Source organism: Microtus oregoni, unplaced genomic scaffold, assembly GCF_018167655.1.
Source record: "Microtus oregoni isolate MIOR12 unplaced genomic scaffold, Mior012 000024F_ref0000369, whole genome shotgun sequence".
NCBI lineage: Eukaryota > Metazoa > Chordata > Mammalia > Rodentia > Cricetidae > Microtus > Microtus oregoni.
Genome location: NW_024543083.1, coordinates 17,035,143 through 17,051,712, shown reverse-complemented (window position 1 = coordinate 17,051,712; position 16,570 = coordinate 17,035,143). Strand labels below are relative to the sequence as shown.

The following is a 16,570-nucleotide window of genomic DNA, read 5'->3' as shown; positions in this document are numbered from 1 at the left end:
AACAGCTGAGCAGTGGCAGGGGTCTCCACATCTCTGCAGTGTCCAGCATGTCCATCCATCCTAACAGTCTTTGCTTTCTCCTGTGTAAATGCCCAAGACTCCTCTCCCCGGGCTGCACGTATGGGTACTTTAAGGCACTCCCACAACTGACCTCTTTTTCCTCATGTACATACAGTTGGCCCATCTATTTATATGCACATGCCTGTTTTCTGTGGCAGACATTAAAAACATTAAATACATATTTGTACGCTCAGAGGGTTTTATGTATATATGTTCAGGAGTACACACACACACGATTCATACCACATGCATATGCACGTGTATACATCTACACTATTTGCATATACACAGGTGTGGCCACATGTGGCCTTTCTACATGTACATGCAGATATGGCACATGTACACACACCGAAGCAGACACGTGGCCTTCTATTCCCTGCGCATGCACACAAATATGCATACAGTTGGCCCTTGGTGTACACACTGAGGAGCGCACACACGTGGCCTCCATGCGCACATGCCGGCGCGCGCAGCACTTTTCAGTGCGGGCGGTCTCCAGCCGAGTCCCGCCACCCGCGCACGCGCGCACAGGCCCCTCCCCTCTCCCAGGGCGGGTAGCACCGGCGAGAGGCGCGGGAGATGAGCGGCTGGTGGAGGAGGAGGAGGAGGGCGCCGAAGGCGCGAAAAGGCGCGCAGGCGCGCTGCGCGGAGCGGGCCCGCCGCCGCCCACGTCACCGCGCCGCGCGCACGTCACGCCGGCCCGACGCTCGGCCCAGGGTGAGCCCGCGTCCCGGCGCCGCTGGCTCAGGGCAGGGACCGCCAGGGCCGGACCTCCGGGCCGGCGCCCCCGCGCCCCCGTCGTCCGCCCCGCGCGCCCCGCCGGCCAGCCAGGTGTGGCGGGGGCGCCGGCCGGCCGAACGGGAGGGCGCGGGCTGGGCGCGCGGCCCCGTTCCCGCCCCAGCCCGGTTCCCGCGTCCGGCTGCATCCCGCCCGCCGCCCAGCCTCAGCCCAGAGTCGGCCTCGACGCGGCGTGGCGTGGGCGGCGGGCAGGGGTCCGGGCCACCCTCCGGCTTTCTCCGCGCCGGCGCGCGGGGCTGGTGGCCGGGCCTAGTGACAGGTGGGGCGGGCGGGCGGGGGGAGCCCACCTGTCAGAGTGGTCGGCGGCATCTTGGGGTCTTGGCAGCCCGAGGGCCTGCTCCGGCCCGGCCGGGCGGAGCCGCACGGTGTCGTGTGCCCGAGTGGGGGGCCTTGTGCCTCGGTGGGGCCTGAGGTCAGACGGGGCCCGCGCGCCCAGGTGGGGTGAGCCTGACGGCTGCGACCCGCTCTGCCCGCTCTGCCACCGAGGGGTCGGGCTCTGGCCCCCCGCTGCGAGTGGGAGCTGCTGGTGGCCGCAGGGAGCATTTCCATTTGGAGAGGTGACTTAAAGTCCCCGTGTGGGACCTGCTTGGCTAGCTCTCCTGTCGGGATTGTGCAAGAAAGGCCCCTGCTGCCTGGAGGCCTGCCTCGTGCTGGTGGGGAGATGTTTCCTTTGAAATGCGAGGTCTGTTAAACTTCGTTTTTCATTCTCACTCACTGATCCTATCCTTCCTTTTTACCAGATCTGTCCGGTTTCTTCTGTGGAGGGTACGCAGTTACAGCCTTGATTTCCTGGATCTGGTAACATGGCAAAAGATGTAAGTATGATCGCTTCGTGCCGCAGACATGTTAGCCGACGGCTCGTTGCAGTGTTCTCTTTTTATTTCAGAGTGGCCATACTTGCATGGCAGTGGTTTATCCTCAGACATTTTACATTTTTACACGCAGGAACTGGGATGGCGGTGAGGGATGGAGGAACAGTAGGTGGGTGCCTCCCCCTTTGCATACGGGTTCTTTGTCATCTGAAGCCTGACACATTACTTGTGGTTGGATGATGCAGCCTTGATTTTTCCCTAATCTATCCAGACTGTTTAAATAATAATAATAATAAAAAAATCGAATACACCTCTGAGGTCAAATGAATGTGTGTCGGGGGGTGTTGTGTGTTAGTGGGTTTCCACACAGGAGAGCTGTCAACATGGAACTTAGGCTGTGCTTGTTCTATGTAGTATGTAGGACAATAACTGAGCTTTGATGGATTGAATATCAACTTGTTTGGGCACATTTTTGTCAGAAAGATGACATTTGACGATTAATGAAACACGGCGGAAATGCTGGTTGGTTTAGCCTTTATATTTACCTTGAAACTACTAGATATTTTGAGTAATTTTTTTTGGAGCAGGTATGGAGACGTAGGCTTTTAGGCTGCAAACTATAGTCCGTGTGGTTGATCACATACATTTCTGCAACACCATTTTGGCGTCTTCCAGCACAGTTGGTCTCCTTTCCAGTGTTCCTCAGCAGTCACCGCTCTGTGAATATTAGATCCGTGTATTTGCTGTGTAGCCTCAGAAACACGGGCAGAGACGCAGCTGGAGTTGTGCCCGGGTGTAGAGACCCTGTGTCTGGTGTGGGACCAGGTACAGGTCCTGAGTCCTGGCCACTGCCTGGAGGCCCTAAGGCCTCAGCTATGCTTAAAGAATGCTCCACACGGGTCCACAGTACCTCTCTCCATGTCATCAAGCACTGGGCCTTCTTTTGGGAGTTATGTCACACCCCGGGAGACCACGTATAGGTCACCTGAAATCACCACCATGTGTGATTTTAGCTTGATCTTGTCATGTCCGGTTGTTTACCTACACCCATGCCCCGACTCCCCTCCATATGTGTGCCCTACCTAACACGAGACATGCTGCTGAGCACATGCCCACAAAGTCACTGCATGTGGTAAATGGTTTGTAAGTGGGGTACTGGCCCCCGTGCCTTTATGAGGCCAGCCTACTGGCATGGTCTCATTTGGGGGACTATTTTCACTTCAGTGAGTCTGCATGCTCAGGGGCTTGTCGTCTTAGTTTGGCGTTATTCACTCCCCATTCCATGTGCCGTGTCCCTGGGGACAGGGTGGTGACAGGTGGTCAGGATCTCCCATCACACTGAGAGTATGGGCCAGCTGGTTTGGGGTTATCCACTGTGGCGTGGCTGGGCTGGTGCTGAAGCTGAGTCCTGCCCACATGCTCACAGGCCACCAGTACCCGGGCAGAGGGGAAGTGGCCCTCCCTGTTTTCAGGCTAGAAGCAGAGACTGTGGACAGTCAAAGGTTGGGCCTTTTCTGTAGCCAACCATGTTTTTACATAGAATGTGATGTTTGCATTTCAGAAAGGGTCTTTGTAGCCTGTGCCAAAGGAAAAAAAGAGACACACTAAAGTTTTCTAAGCACTTTGATGCTCAGGAAATCTAGCTATAAAGTACAGCTTGTAAGACCCGGCATGGAACAGAAGTCAAGCTCTGGGTCATTATGGAAAAGACTCGGAAAGGATAAAGATGAGAAGTAGCTTAGGGGTTTTCTGCTTCAGCAGATGCCCAGGCAGATGAGCAGGTGAGTTGGGTTCCCTGGGAACAGCAAAGTATGTGGCAGGGCTGGCAGTTACGAGGGAGCAGGATGGGATGGCAGAAGATTATGTTGATCTGGCAAAGGATTTCTTCCATGAAGGACAAGAAAGCTGATCTGGGAAGATGTGGGAGTGTGCAGGAAAATAAGGAGCGGTTGCGGGAGGGGTGGTGAGTGCCTGCAGGTGCTCTGGGATGCCTGCCTGCATTGCTGTCCTGAGATGCTGCAGAGTGTCCCTGTGGAACATGTATAGGACGAGCTGTGATGACCCTGCTGTAGGGGCTGGAGAGGCCTGGTATGAGGGGGTATGTCTTAGACTGTGAATGTCTTTTCCCAAGGTCAGCCAAATGCTTGCTGCCTGGGGAGTTGTGCAGTCTTACAGGGAAGACTGCATTCTTTGACTTGCCAGACATCAGGAGATTTCACCGTTATTGACATGCCCAGAGGAGGTTTCCTAGCTGATTATAAATTTGATCATGTTGACAATGAGGATTAACTATCGCAAGTACACCGTGCCTTGTTAGCCTGACACCAGACACATCATTTTAAATCTTAACATTCCATCCCTGAACCTTAGAGGCTCATCTCCTAAGGCAAGATGCTTTTGTAGTCCATTGGGCACTAGCCTTTAAAATCTTTAACATTTCGAATACTGTTCAAAACCCTAAATCCCAGCTGTTGAGATGGCTTGCTTGCCAGACCTGACTACTTGAGTTTGATCCCTGGGACCTATGTGGTGGAGGAGAGAACTGACTCCCCGTAAGTTGTCCTCCTCTCTCCACGTGTCCTCTGCCTACTCCTATAACAGAGACCAGACCAGTGCAGGACCAGAATTCAGTAGGTCAGACGCCAAACCGTGCAGCTCCATTTCTGCTGTCTTGGACCTGGGATGGAATCCTCGGCTTTGGCAGACTCGGGTAGCCTTGCCCCTTTAGTACCACTGCCGGTAGCACTTGAGGCCTCTTTCTTGGGCTTGCTCTATTTTGTGCTTGCCGTTTTCCTTGGCAGATGTTCCTTGATCTTGCCCTGATAGACCCTGTATCTAGAGGTCTCTATTGCAGCTCAGGGTTTACCTTTCCAGCTTCACTCAGTGGCCTCTCAGCCCCTTTGCAAGGACGTCAACCCTGCCCCTTCTTATATTTTGCATGCCTGCAAAAATCAACCTGAGGACAGTGTCAGGTTCTGCTGCCAGTTTGAGATAGATGGCCCTTCCACTATGGCTGTAGTGACCTTCTGTGTCTTGTCAGCTAAATTTGGGGAAATGCTTCCCTAAGTGGTTGTTTTCATTTGATGTCATTCTCAGTTCAAGCTCTTTCTTTGAAATAAATTCATTTTCTTAAAAAAAAAGCACTATTGTTATGTGGACAAGTATGTATGTGTTTCTGCATGTATGCGCAAATGCCATGTTGTATATAGATACCAGGATATAGATAACTTTATGGAATTATTCTCTCCTTGCCTCTTTATGTGGGCTCTGGGGATTGAACTCAGGTTGCCAGATTTGCTTTTACTTGCTGAGCCATCTTGCCATCTGTAGTTGGCATTTTTACCAATTGGACCTTTATTGTCTTAATGCAAAGTGTGAGCTGTCCCCTCGATTATAGATGTTTTGTTTGCATCTTCCTGACCTGCAGCTTTAAACTCGTTCGTGTTCCTTTATCTTCATGCTCCTTTTCACCATCTGACTGAGCAGGTAGCAGCAACCGTGCCGCAGCCTGGATGCCATGCCTTCTTGAAATCTCTTTCACCAGACTGCTTCTTAGCCTATTACTTTTAAATTTGCCCTCATTCCAGTTTTAAGGGCATGGCCAGATTGTTTGCCAGAATGTAACACAAGTGGCCTCTACTCCAGTTCCCAATAGAATCCTTGTTCCCCTGTGACACTTTGTGAGCCTGGCCTTCAGTGTCCACATTTCCATTTTGAATGCCCACCAGAATGGCATGGTAAGTTTGCTTATAACATTCCAGGTGTTCTTTACACCATGAGCTGCAAGTCATGGATCAGGCTTATCCTACCGTAGTCCATTCCTCAGTACCAGTTTTCCGTGTTAGTTTCTTTTCTCATTATTGTGACAAAAGCAACCTAAGCAAAGGTTTCTTTGGCCTCCAGTCTGAAGAGACCATTGTGGTAGTGAAGGTGTGTTGGAGGGTGCTAAGTCTGTGGTCAGAAAGCAGAAAGATGATGCAGGTGCCGGCTGATGCCTTCTATCCCTTTTATTTAGTATGAGGCCCCAGTCCATAGAATGGTGCCACTCAGATTCAGGCTGGGTCCTCAAGTGAGACCTCCCTGAAAACAGATGCCTGCAGGAGCACTCGTACAGCATTCTACAGCATCCCACATGCAGTCACCCGCAGGACATCTCATCGTTCTAGCCTTGCTCTCATGCGACTGTCATACCTACCGTTGCTGTCTTTTTAGTGGTTGTTTGACATGTTGCAGAATTGGAGACAGTTGCTACTGAAGAAGCGAGTTAATATGGGAAATGAACCACAGTGTAGTTGAGTCCAGTGGTCGCTGTTACAGCCTTTATCCACAGACCGAAACTGCTGTTTGGAGAGCAAGTCTACTTGCTTCCGTTTCCTGCATGTACTGTCCCTAGAATATCCAGTTCTGATTTTGTGGATAGAGAACAAAGACACTTGGACATGGCACTCTCCTAGATTTCAAGTGTTCCAGGCTCTTCATAGCAAAGAGAGCTGGTGTGTTGGGATGGATAGGGCCAGGTTTTAGCTGCTCAAGCCCAGAGTACAGAGGTCATTCAGGAGGGCCTATTGACATTAGCATTCTGGGAAGGGGGAGGCTGGAATCTGGAGGCGGAAAGGCACCTGGCCCTCTTGCCTTGAACATGTACATTCCTGGGGCTTCTGTGGCTTCCAGGATCAGTCTTAAATGGTTACAAATCCATTATGACCCTGAGGATAAATCATTGAAGGGTGATTGTGATGTGTGTGCACCACTGTACACGTGTAGTGTCTCTGAGTTGTCAAGTTCTAGAAAGACCATTCCAGGTGACCACTGTGGTGGTACCAGGCTGTTGGAAAGCACTCATTTTAACTTTGCCTCTCCAGCATAGACTTCAGCAACAGCCACAAGCTGTAAAACTTGCTCAGCCTGATAGAATATAATGAATTGTATCTTGTCAAAAAATTTTTAGGAATGAGCCGGGCATGATGGCATGTATCTTTAATTCTAGCCAGGCAGATCTCTGTGAGTTCAAGGCCAGCCTATTCTCCATATCAAGTTCTAGGTCAGCTAGGGGTATATAGAGGGACTCTTGACTAAAATATAAAAAGGATATAGAAATTAATATTTTCCTCATTCTTTTTCTTGATCTCCCATTTTTTTTAATCTATTTATAAACTTAAGAAGAACATACTTTGGATTTAAAACATTTTAAAAAATGACGTGTACATGTGGGTATGTGTGTACTTGTGCATTCACGCATGTGTGTATGTGCAAATGCATACACCATGTCAGATGAGAGGGCAGCTTCCAGGAAGTAGTTATTTGTCCAACCGTTTGGGTCCTGGGTATTGAACTCAGGCTACCAGCTTGGTGACAGGTACCTTTACCCCCCTCTGAGCCATCTCACTGTCCCCATACTTTGAATTTTAATACAAATGTCGATGATTTGTAGGGAGTTGGGTTTTTGTTTTGTTTCCTTTTTTTTTTTTTAATAGTACTGGAGGTTAATTCTAGTGATTTGCTTATGTTGGATTCTGTCGCTAAGCTTCATTGCCTGCCTGCTTTTTCATTTTATTTGAGGCATAGTCTAAGTAAGTTGTCCTTCTGGCCCTTGAATTCATAGTCTACCTGGCTTTGAACTCACAACCCTTCTGTTTTAGCCTTCTGAGTACTGGAATTATAGGTATTTCTCATGGTGCTGGCTATAGTTCTTTGGCGTGACCATCAAGATTTTCTGAGGCTGGAGCCTGGAACTTTGTGCTTAAGGCTACTTGCTGCTCTTGCAGAGGACCTGGGTTTGATTCTTAGTACACATATGGTATCTCCATGGTAACTCCATCTGCAACTCCAGTTCCAGGTGTCTGACCCCATCTTCTGACCTCCAAGGGCACCAGGCCTGCATGTGGTACACATATACAGGCAGGCAAAAAACTCATACAAATAAATAAATCTTTCTTTTTCTTTTTTGAGACAGGGTCTGTCTGTGTAGCTCTGGCTGTCCTGGAACTTGCTCTGTAGACCAGGCTGGCCTTGAACTCAGATCCTCCTACCTTTGCCTCACAGGTGCTAGGTTTAAAGGTGTGGGACACAATACCCAGCAGAAAAATAAATCTTAAGTAAAACCAAAATGGTTCTCTGAGGCCTAGCTTCACGCTAGTGGTTGCATATGATGTAGGGTAGTGACCTATCAAACCATTTTAGCTGCTGCATCACTCCTGCGTCCTTGGAGGTCTTATTTGTAGACTGCTTTGCCTTTTAAGATGTTGGGTGTTGAAACCATGCTGGGAATATGCTGTAACTCTGGGAAGCTCTCAGGCCCTGGGATTTGGATTAAGATATTTTACTGTGCATAGAATAGGAGTCACAACCAGTTTTGAGTTGCCTCATGGATACTGGGAAATGAACCTGGGTCCTCTGCAAGAGTGACAAGTTTAAGTCCAGCCTTAGCCTCAACTTTTATGTAGGTGCTTAAGTCAGGTCCTCACGTATGTCTTCTTCCAAGTCACATCTATCTCTGGTCTGGTATGCTTTTGGGCCAGTCAGTTATTGACAAGGAGTATTGGTTTAGAAGCTCTCTCAGCAATCCCTCTATTCTTTCTTCGGTCACTTGTTTGAAATAGCGTGACCTAGAAGACAGGCATTTGCCTCAACATGACAGAGATGGCCTGAGTGCTGTGCTTATAGGTTGGCTGACCCTCCATTTGTGGTATCGGTGTATTCCTCCATGCACAGAGCCTGCAGGTGGAGGACTAACTCTTGAGAGCTGCGTTTCTAGGTTGTTACCTTTAGAATGCAGTGCATGCCTGGTTTAGCAAAGTGGCAGGGAGCAAGGCAGCTGTTGTAGCTGAGCAAGAAAATGAAGTTCTGTGCTGTGGGGCAGCCACTTCCTGCTCAGTGGAACCCCACCTGCCCTAACTGTTCCTGCGGTAATTACTTTGTGTGTCCCAGCCATCCACCGTTGGTAGTACTTCATTCTCCCTTTCCAAAGCTGCCCTGTGACACCAGGAAGTGGGATATAACAAACCTGGACAGTTAGCTACCTGGCAGCTCTCCCAGGTAGTTGTGTATTTGGGTCTGTTGTGTAATGAAGAATCATTTGGTATCTTCTGGAAGAATTAGGATTTGAGGCTGCAGCAGATTCTGTGGCCTGCCTGCCTCTAGGAAGACCAAATCTATAGTAACAGCACCCATAATGTACGTAATCTTGTTAGGAAGGGCTGAGGCTGGGAGGGAGCCCTGAACCCAGCTATACACGGGCAGCAGAACTGAAGGTGATTCTGGACATTGGGCTTATTGGGCTTGGTGGCCTGTGGGAGGAAGATGTGAACTCTGCTGTTCTGGAGGTAAGCACACACAGTGCTAGAGGGGCCATGTCCTGTCAGGCAAGGCAACCATGGTCTGCTGGTCTGGCCTCGGGTCTGAGCATGGGAGGAGAACTTGGCAGAGGCATGCTTGTGAGGGATGGTGCATAGCTGATTCCACCACCCCCTACTCTCCTTTTCTTTAGGTAGAACTAGAAGAATTGAATCTAGGGCCTCACCTGTGCTAGTCAAGAGTGAATTTAGCTCAAACCCTCTGACTGTGTTCAAGGGCTCTCCTCCATAACTCCTGTCTCTGATCCTGCCATCCTCTGCATCTTAACCTTCAGAATGCATGTAGGTCTCCTGCTCTGGCAACTCTTGATATGCCAGCCGTTCTCTCCCTTCTCCAGACTCTGGAAAGTTTGAATCTTCATAAATACTTTTTGAGTTTATCTCCCAGCCATCTGTGGTTTTTTTTAATGCTTTTTACAAAGATTTTAAAATGCTATTTGTATGAGTGTTTTGCTTGCATATATGTATGTGCACCATGTGCATGCCTAGTTCCTGTGAGACCAGAAGAGGTCATTGGTTGCCTTGTAACTAGAGTTACAGATAGTTGTGATTCACCTTGTGGGTGCTAGGAACCAAATATAGGTCCCCTGCAAGAACAGCAAGTGCTCTCCAGCCCTTCCACAGGCATGTATGTGGCAACCCCCTAACTGTTTATTCAGCATTTTGCCCTAGGCTTTTTCATAACAGCACATATAAACATGTGGTTGATACTCTTCTATGGATTTTTTTTTTTTTTGAGATAGGTTCTTGTTATGTAGGTCTTGAGCTCAGGATTCACATGTCTCAGCCTCCCTCATTCCCTGATTCTGAGGTTACCAGTGTGTACTATCACTACTGGCCCTAATAACATGTGCACATGCTTGTGCCTGAGTACATGTGTGAGTGCGTGTACCTATGTGTGTCTGTGTCCTTATGAGCATTTGTGAGGTCAGCCTTGGGTGTTTGTCAGATGGCGTCCACCTTGTCTTCTGAGGTGGGGACTCACTGGCCTTCAGTTTATGGGTTACGTAAACTCAGTGCTGAGATTTTGTACCTGTCTTTTTTGTGGTTTCTGGGGCTTGAACTCAGTTCCTCATACTTGTGTGCAAGTACTACTGAATGAGCTATCTTTATAGCCTTTTCTAAGCATTTTAAAAATGCTTATAGACACACAGAGAGATTGTGCTGGTAGCCGATATCTCTGTTGTCCTGTCTTAGAATAGCCATCAAGTAAGCTATATGTTTTGGGATAACTCTTTAAAACACCCAAGGCACGCATGGTTCAGGTATGGCCAGGCATGACTTGGTGGAGACTACCTGAGTTCCATTTTCCCACCCCTTCCCCTACAAAGCCCCAAACAGAACCTGGCTAATATAAGCCAAGGCAGTTCATTATTATTGCGTGTCAGCTCAGGACTCCCCTTGGTTTCTGGAATTTGATATTTTAATGGGCCTGTTGGAGGCATTCTTGTTACTCCACTGTCACTGGTCTACTCCTGTACAACCTTTTCCTAAAGGTGGCAGAGTCAGGAAGGTATTGAATGAGGTAATGAGGCATGGGCACGTCTTTCTGAATAGGTCCCCTAATAAGGCCCTACCACAAGGCAGCATCTGCACACTTGACCCAGCTCCTGATCCCAGAATGTGAATAAGTGCTTGCTATAAGATGGCCATGGTCATCTGCCAAGGACGTGACATGAACATTTGTCTGCTGTAGGGTGCCTTGATTTAAGCAAGTCTTTGATGGATGTTCTTGTAGAAAGGGGCTTGGCTTCCTGTGGATTCTTGGAATTATTTCCAGGTTAAGGATCAAAGGTGGGGAGGGGGGACGGCCAGAGGCAGCATCGTCATTTCATTATTTGAGGGGTCTGCAGAGTTTCTTCAGTGATGGTGAGGAGGACAGCTTGTTTGCATTTTCCTGCCAGCCATCTATCTGCCTTTTTTTCAGTGCTGGCTCTCTCTGAGTCGAGCTTCTGACCTTCAGGGCTGCTTTGGTTTGCTGTAGAGTCCTTGCGTGCAGGCTGATTGCTCTTTAGAAATTGTGCTAGTAGTGGCTTTTCCCTTTTGTTCTTTCTGATTATGTTGTTTGTAAAGGTATTTTGTCTTTTTTTTTTCTAGTATTCTGTAACTTAAAAATACCTTAAGTGAGTAAAATGTACCGTAAAAGGCAGCTATGAATCTTTTTTTTTTTTTTGAGACAGGTTTTCTCTGTGAAACCTGGCTGTCCTGGAACTCGTTTTGTAGATCAGACTGGCCTCGAACTCAGATCCACTTTCCTCTGCCCCCCAAGTGCCAGGATTAAAGGTGTGCGCCGCTGTGGCCACCTGGCAGCAGCTCTGAATCTTAAAATCTACAGTCTGAACATATGTGTGCATGTGTATGTATCTGTGCCACACCCGTGTAGAGGCCAGTGGTTGGCATTGGATAGCCTCTTCAATCACTCTGTACCTTATTTTTATTTATTTTTTCAGACAGTAGCTCACTATCTAGCCTTGGAATTTACTATGTAGTCTAGGCTAGCCCTGAACTCAGGGAGAGCACCTATCTCTGCCTCATGAACTCTGTGGTTAAAGCCATGTGTTCCCATGCCTGGCTTACTGCCTCATTTCTTGAGATAGTCTTTTACTTAACCTGGAGTTTACTGCCTGGCTATAGACTTGGCTGGCCATCAAGCTCGTAGGGTCCCTGTCTCTGTCTCTCACGGCTAGGATTTTATGTATGTATTTACTCCCATTCCTGGCTTTTTAAGTGGGTTCTGGGAATTAAGACTCAAGTCATCAGGCTTGCATAGCAAAGTTTTACCTCCTGAACCATCTCCCAGACTTGTGAAAGCTGTTTGACCACCTGCTCATGTCATTATTTAGTTGTTTCTTCTTGTGTCCTGTGGCTATAATATAAATGACCCCCATACACAGTAGATAAACACTCTGCTGATGAGCTATCCCAGAGTCCTGTGTACAGCCTTCAGCGTCACACACAGGCTGCTGTATATTGATTGGTATTGTGTGGGCCATGACAAGCTGGCCACTCATGAGCCCTTGCACCTGCCCCTCCTGCCGTATTTGTAAGGATAATGCATGTTGTCTAGCTTCTTGGCAGGCATCTCCACATTGTTGGGTGTGTGCTGATAACACTGGTTTCAGTTTATGTTTCCTGGTGTCTGAGATGTGACCGCGCGCATCTTTTGCTGGAGCCCTTCAGGTTGGCCTCTAATATGCCTACTTAACATGTCTTTTCAGATGAGGGAGTCGGAGTGGTTATTGTCTGGCATGGTCCTGGATCAGAGCTCTTTTTCTCCATTTCTCTTTTGAGATCATCTCTTCCATGTTGCCAAGGCCAGCCTCGAACTCCTGGCCTCAGGTCATCCTTCCACTTGTGGAATAGTGAGGATTTTAGGTGTATTCCACTGTGCCTGGCTTCTATATTTTTTAATGGTTCTTTTTGTGGTGCTGGGGATTGAACTTGGGGCTTTTGCACGAGTTAGGCAAGCATTAGCATGCCTCTTTGTAGCCTGAATGTCCTGGAACTCACTCTGTAGACCAGACTGTCCTCAAACTCATAGACATCAGCCTGCCTCTGCCTCCTGAGTGCCGGTATTAAAGGTGTGCTCTTTTATACATGCCTCTTTTCATGAGAAATTTTTATTTCATCAGTTTTCTAACATTTTCAAATATTGCCGCCGCGTCCCCCCCCCCCCCCCCCGATTTTGTTAGGCAGTTTTGTAGGGGCAGTGTTTTCCCAGCAGGTGTTCACAGGCCTGGTAGCAAAGCCTTGAGTCTTGGCTTTTTCATGTAGCTTTCAGGTCTATTCTGGGGAGTCCTCACTCAGGACAGTGGCTTGGAGGCCTTGAGTCTTCCAGGTTGGCTTCCTCCCTGTTGATCCCAGCTTGCGGATTCGATGATCTTTTACAGCTGCATTGTCCCCATTCTGCTATTACAGATTGGCCCTGCTCGGCCCTGTATCCACTTGGTATTCTCCACTTGGGGTATGTTTGTGATGTTTTGTTAGATGAACGTGGAATCTGCTCCAGATATGGTAGCCTTTGGTTTCATACTGGCTGTGGTTGCCGCTCTGGCACACCGTAATGAAGACCTAGGTGGCTTATAAGACTGTCCCTGTGGTAACCAAGAGTCTGCATCACACAGCACCTCTTGGCTCAGTTGGTTTGTGCTGAAGAGGGAGTGTGGCTGGTGTGGGGTGGCCTCGTTCCACCTGGGTGAGCCTGTTCAGGGTTTGGTCTTCACCAACTCTCGGCTGCCCACTACCTTTCTTGCAGGGGTTCTGTCCCTCAGACTGGAGGGAGGGCATCCTTAGTTTCTTCTAAGACATTGAATCAGGCAACTTCTCAGAGTAAAGAACAGCACAGACAGAGCTCAGGGCTCCCCTAGGCCAGGATAGCCCAAGCTGCAGGCACAGATGGCTTCCAGAAGTGACAGTGGCTCCCCAGGAGGTTGACTTCCCAGGTAGGGGCTGTGCCAGGCTCTTAGGTGCCTCGGGGCTGCATAGTTCCAGCCAGCTTGGCCTGTTGTGCAGCACGCGGGAGTCAGGAGAATACTGGAGTATGGTTTCAGGAATTAAACTGTTCAGTACTGTTGGAGGGAACGTTCTCCAGGTTAGTAGTGCATAGACGGGATTGTGGGACATTACCCGAGAGGAATGATGACCAGCAGTGTCGTGTTCCCAGTTGCTGGAGTCTAGGTGCAGCTTTATATACATTTGGAGAAGCTGACTGACCACAATAGGCATGTTGGCTCTCAGGAGAATGCTGAGAGGTGGTGGCTGTTTTGACACCATGAGTGGAGATTAACATGTAGCCAGCAGGCCCAACTTTGCTAGGGCTCAGTTCTCCAGCAAGCTCTGAAGTTTACATGTATTTTGTGTCTGGTGAGGTCAGTGGCCCACCTTCCGCAGGGTGTGTAATGACTTCAGCCCTTCCTCACCTGTGGGGGTCTACAGAGGCATCACTCGAGAGGTGTGCCCACAGATCAGGTCATGCACACGTACAGGCCTCTCAGAGCTGTGGGGTACCCAGCCTGGTGCTTGTGTGGAAGGGACTAGTGTCTGTCTGTCCTGACATGTGAAGGAAAGTAACCGCAGCTGCCAGACAAATGACTAGATTTCCCAGGAGAATCCAATTTGCTGCTGCAGGTTCCCTGACAGGCTGCCTAGGGGCCTCCTTCCCAGGTGTCCTCAGAGCTGATTTCTTGACCCCTTAGGCTACCCACACACTTTGAGCTGCTGAGGAGAATGTATTTCTGACACGATGTGGTTTTTAACATCTGCATGTTACTTTATTCATTTATCATCTGTATCCTCAAAGATGGCAGAGGTCTCTGCCTGCCTTCATGTGTTTCCTAAGGAGATTGTTATGTTTTCATGGTTGTCTTAGACGGGCTGGTGAAACAGGAAACTGCTGAGATAATACTTTTCCTAGTGGTTTTGATGAGGGCATATATTCATGACTTCATGTCTCTATGAACTTAGGATGAAAATAGAACACAGGAGAAGTGGGGGGCTTGAACAGGAGAGCCTCAGCAAAGGGTTCCTGCGGGTCCTCCCTGCCTGGCCTTCATGGTAGTTTACTTGTTTTGTGCATCCCAGCCACATAGCCAACAGTGTTTCTGGCCAGAGGTCAGTGCTCAGGCTGCCAGGCAGTGCTCACACCCATCAGACAGGTGTCTTGCAGAGAAGAGAGATGGGCAATAGAAAAATAGATAAGCTGTAAACTGGGAAGGCTCTGGATTATGTGTGGGGAGAGAACCACCTCAAATGAGCTCTGGGGGCAGCTGGGAGGGAGCAGGAACACCTCTGTACCTCATCCAGCTTCATTTGTCCTACTTAAAAGTCTGCTTTTGGTGCATCTGTTAGCATAACTGCAGGGCTATGATTGCAGTCACTGGTGCTCTTAGAAAAGGATGGTGGTGGTGACCACTCTGGACTGTCATTGAGACTGGTGCTGTCATGTTCATGAAAGTTGGCCATTGGCAAGCACCAGCAAGAGTTGCTAAATGAACAGAGTAGCCTGTACGATTCTGCTGTTTGCTGTTGGTGAGTTGACTATCCATCATTTTCTCTGAATGGGGGATGGGGATGGGGGTGGTCGTTGTTGTGGTCATTGTCATCCGCTGCTGTTTCTTACAGTACAATCCTGCCTAGGGCAGACTAGAAGAGACCAGCCAGTGTCAGCAGATATTTTTCTTTTCTTTTTTTTTTTTTTTTTTGAGAATAGTTAATGTCTCCCTGGGAGTTGGCTGGGCTCTCCAGCATAAAGGTGTTGCAGGAGTGCAAAGTCCAGTGCACTTACTTCTATGTCTAATGTAATGGAAAGTGGGCAGAGGGGTGGGGGTGTTTCTGGGGACCTTGTGAGTCATGTGGCTACTCAGGTCAGTTACCACCCTTAGATATGCTGCTGTCATGATTGCCACTGGCTACCTGGGACTTTATAGCCTTGGATGTACCTGATGTGACCCTGGAGATACTGTGATCAGATCAGTAGGGTGGTTGGTGCTCATGGGCACATTGCTCTTCTTTGCCACATTCAACCCCAGTAGCCTTTGGCCTCTCTACTCAGTGCTCTGCTGTGGTCCTAATTTGGGAGGAGGGAGGGGAGCTGCAGCAGGCCTTTTCTATGCTGCCCTTCCCTAGAGCCAGGAAGGACAAACAGAGGGGTGTGGCTCACAGAGCAGCCCCTCCTGCTGCATTCGGTGGCTCTGTGTGGAGAGTGTCAGTCCACAGGATGGGTTGAATCTGCATCAGCCCTTCTCTAGTCCAGGGAAGTTGAAAAATATTTTGTGCTTTCTGTGTGTTCTTGTTGTCCTTACCATTGGTCAGCCCATCTGGTCCCACCTTTGTAATCCCCTCCAGACAGGGTAGATGTGCGTATGAGCATAGCTGTGCATTTCTGGTACAGAGAACTGGAGCTGTAGAGTACGGCATTCTCCCTCTATAATGCTGGGCTTACTCAGATCCTTTCAGAATATGCTCAGTGGCCACTTGGCTACTGTTAGTCACCTGGTACTGTGCTATAAGCATCCTCAGAGCTGGGCGGCTTAAGGTGACAGTGACCATACATTTGTGGTCCTCCTGCGTCTGTGGGTCAGGCTTGTGCAGTGAGTGGCATAACTAGGAACTTCTGTCTTGGGTTGAACGCTGTACAGATCTGAAGCCGTCTGGAGGCTCTCCTACCTCTGTGACAGAATCTCCCCTGCCCACCAGACGCCAGCTTTTCAGTTCCCAGGGCAGAGAGCATGCTGGCTGTACTAGCATTTCAGCTGCCTGTGCGACAGAGCAGTTCAGTAAGGCTGGGCGGATGGGAGGCGGCTGTCTCCTTCCGAGCTGCTGTAATGAAGATATAATGAAATCTACTTCTTACAGTTTGGGTGGCTGCAGTACAAGATCAAAGACAGATTTGCTCAGCAATGGCTTATGCCCCCCCCCCCCCCCGCCTTTATTTCCCTCTTAAGTAGATTGAAGGTAGATTATTAAGGACAGTGAAGAAAAGGAGGCTCCAGGGGAGTAAAAGTCTTCTGGTTTCTTCTTGTTGTGTGCCTACATGGTGAAGGAGCAGGC

At 49.0% G+C, this 16,570-nt stretch overlaps 1 protein-coding gene across 5 annotated transcripts in view; it reads left to right on the top strand.

Moving 5' to 3' along the window:
- Nucleotides 1-729: 729 nt before the first annotated feature.
- The window catches only part of Tfdp1 (transcription factor Dp-1), a 43,026-nt gene continuing 27,185 nt past the window's right edge, over nt 730-16,570 (top strand). The window contains exons 1-2 of one of the 5 annotated variants that reach the window (XM_041673943.1): nt 730-777; nt 1,599-1,673. In XM_041673943.1, the coding sequence (XP_041529877.1) occupies nt 1,662-1,673 (12 nt within the window). In that variant the 5' untranslated portion in view covers nt 730-777; nt 1,599-1,661. Of the gene's footprint in view, nt 1,118-1,142; nt 1,512-1,598; nt 1,674-16,570 lie in introns of those variants that run through there. The other 4 variants (XM_041673942.1, XM_041673945.1, XM_041673946.1 and 1 more) reach the window with 4 other exon arrangements.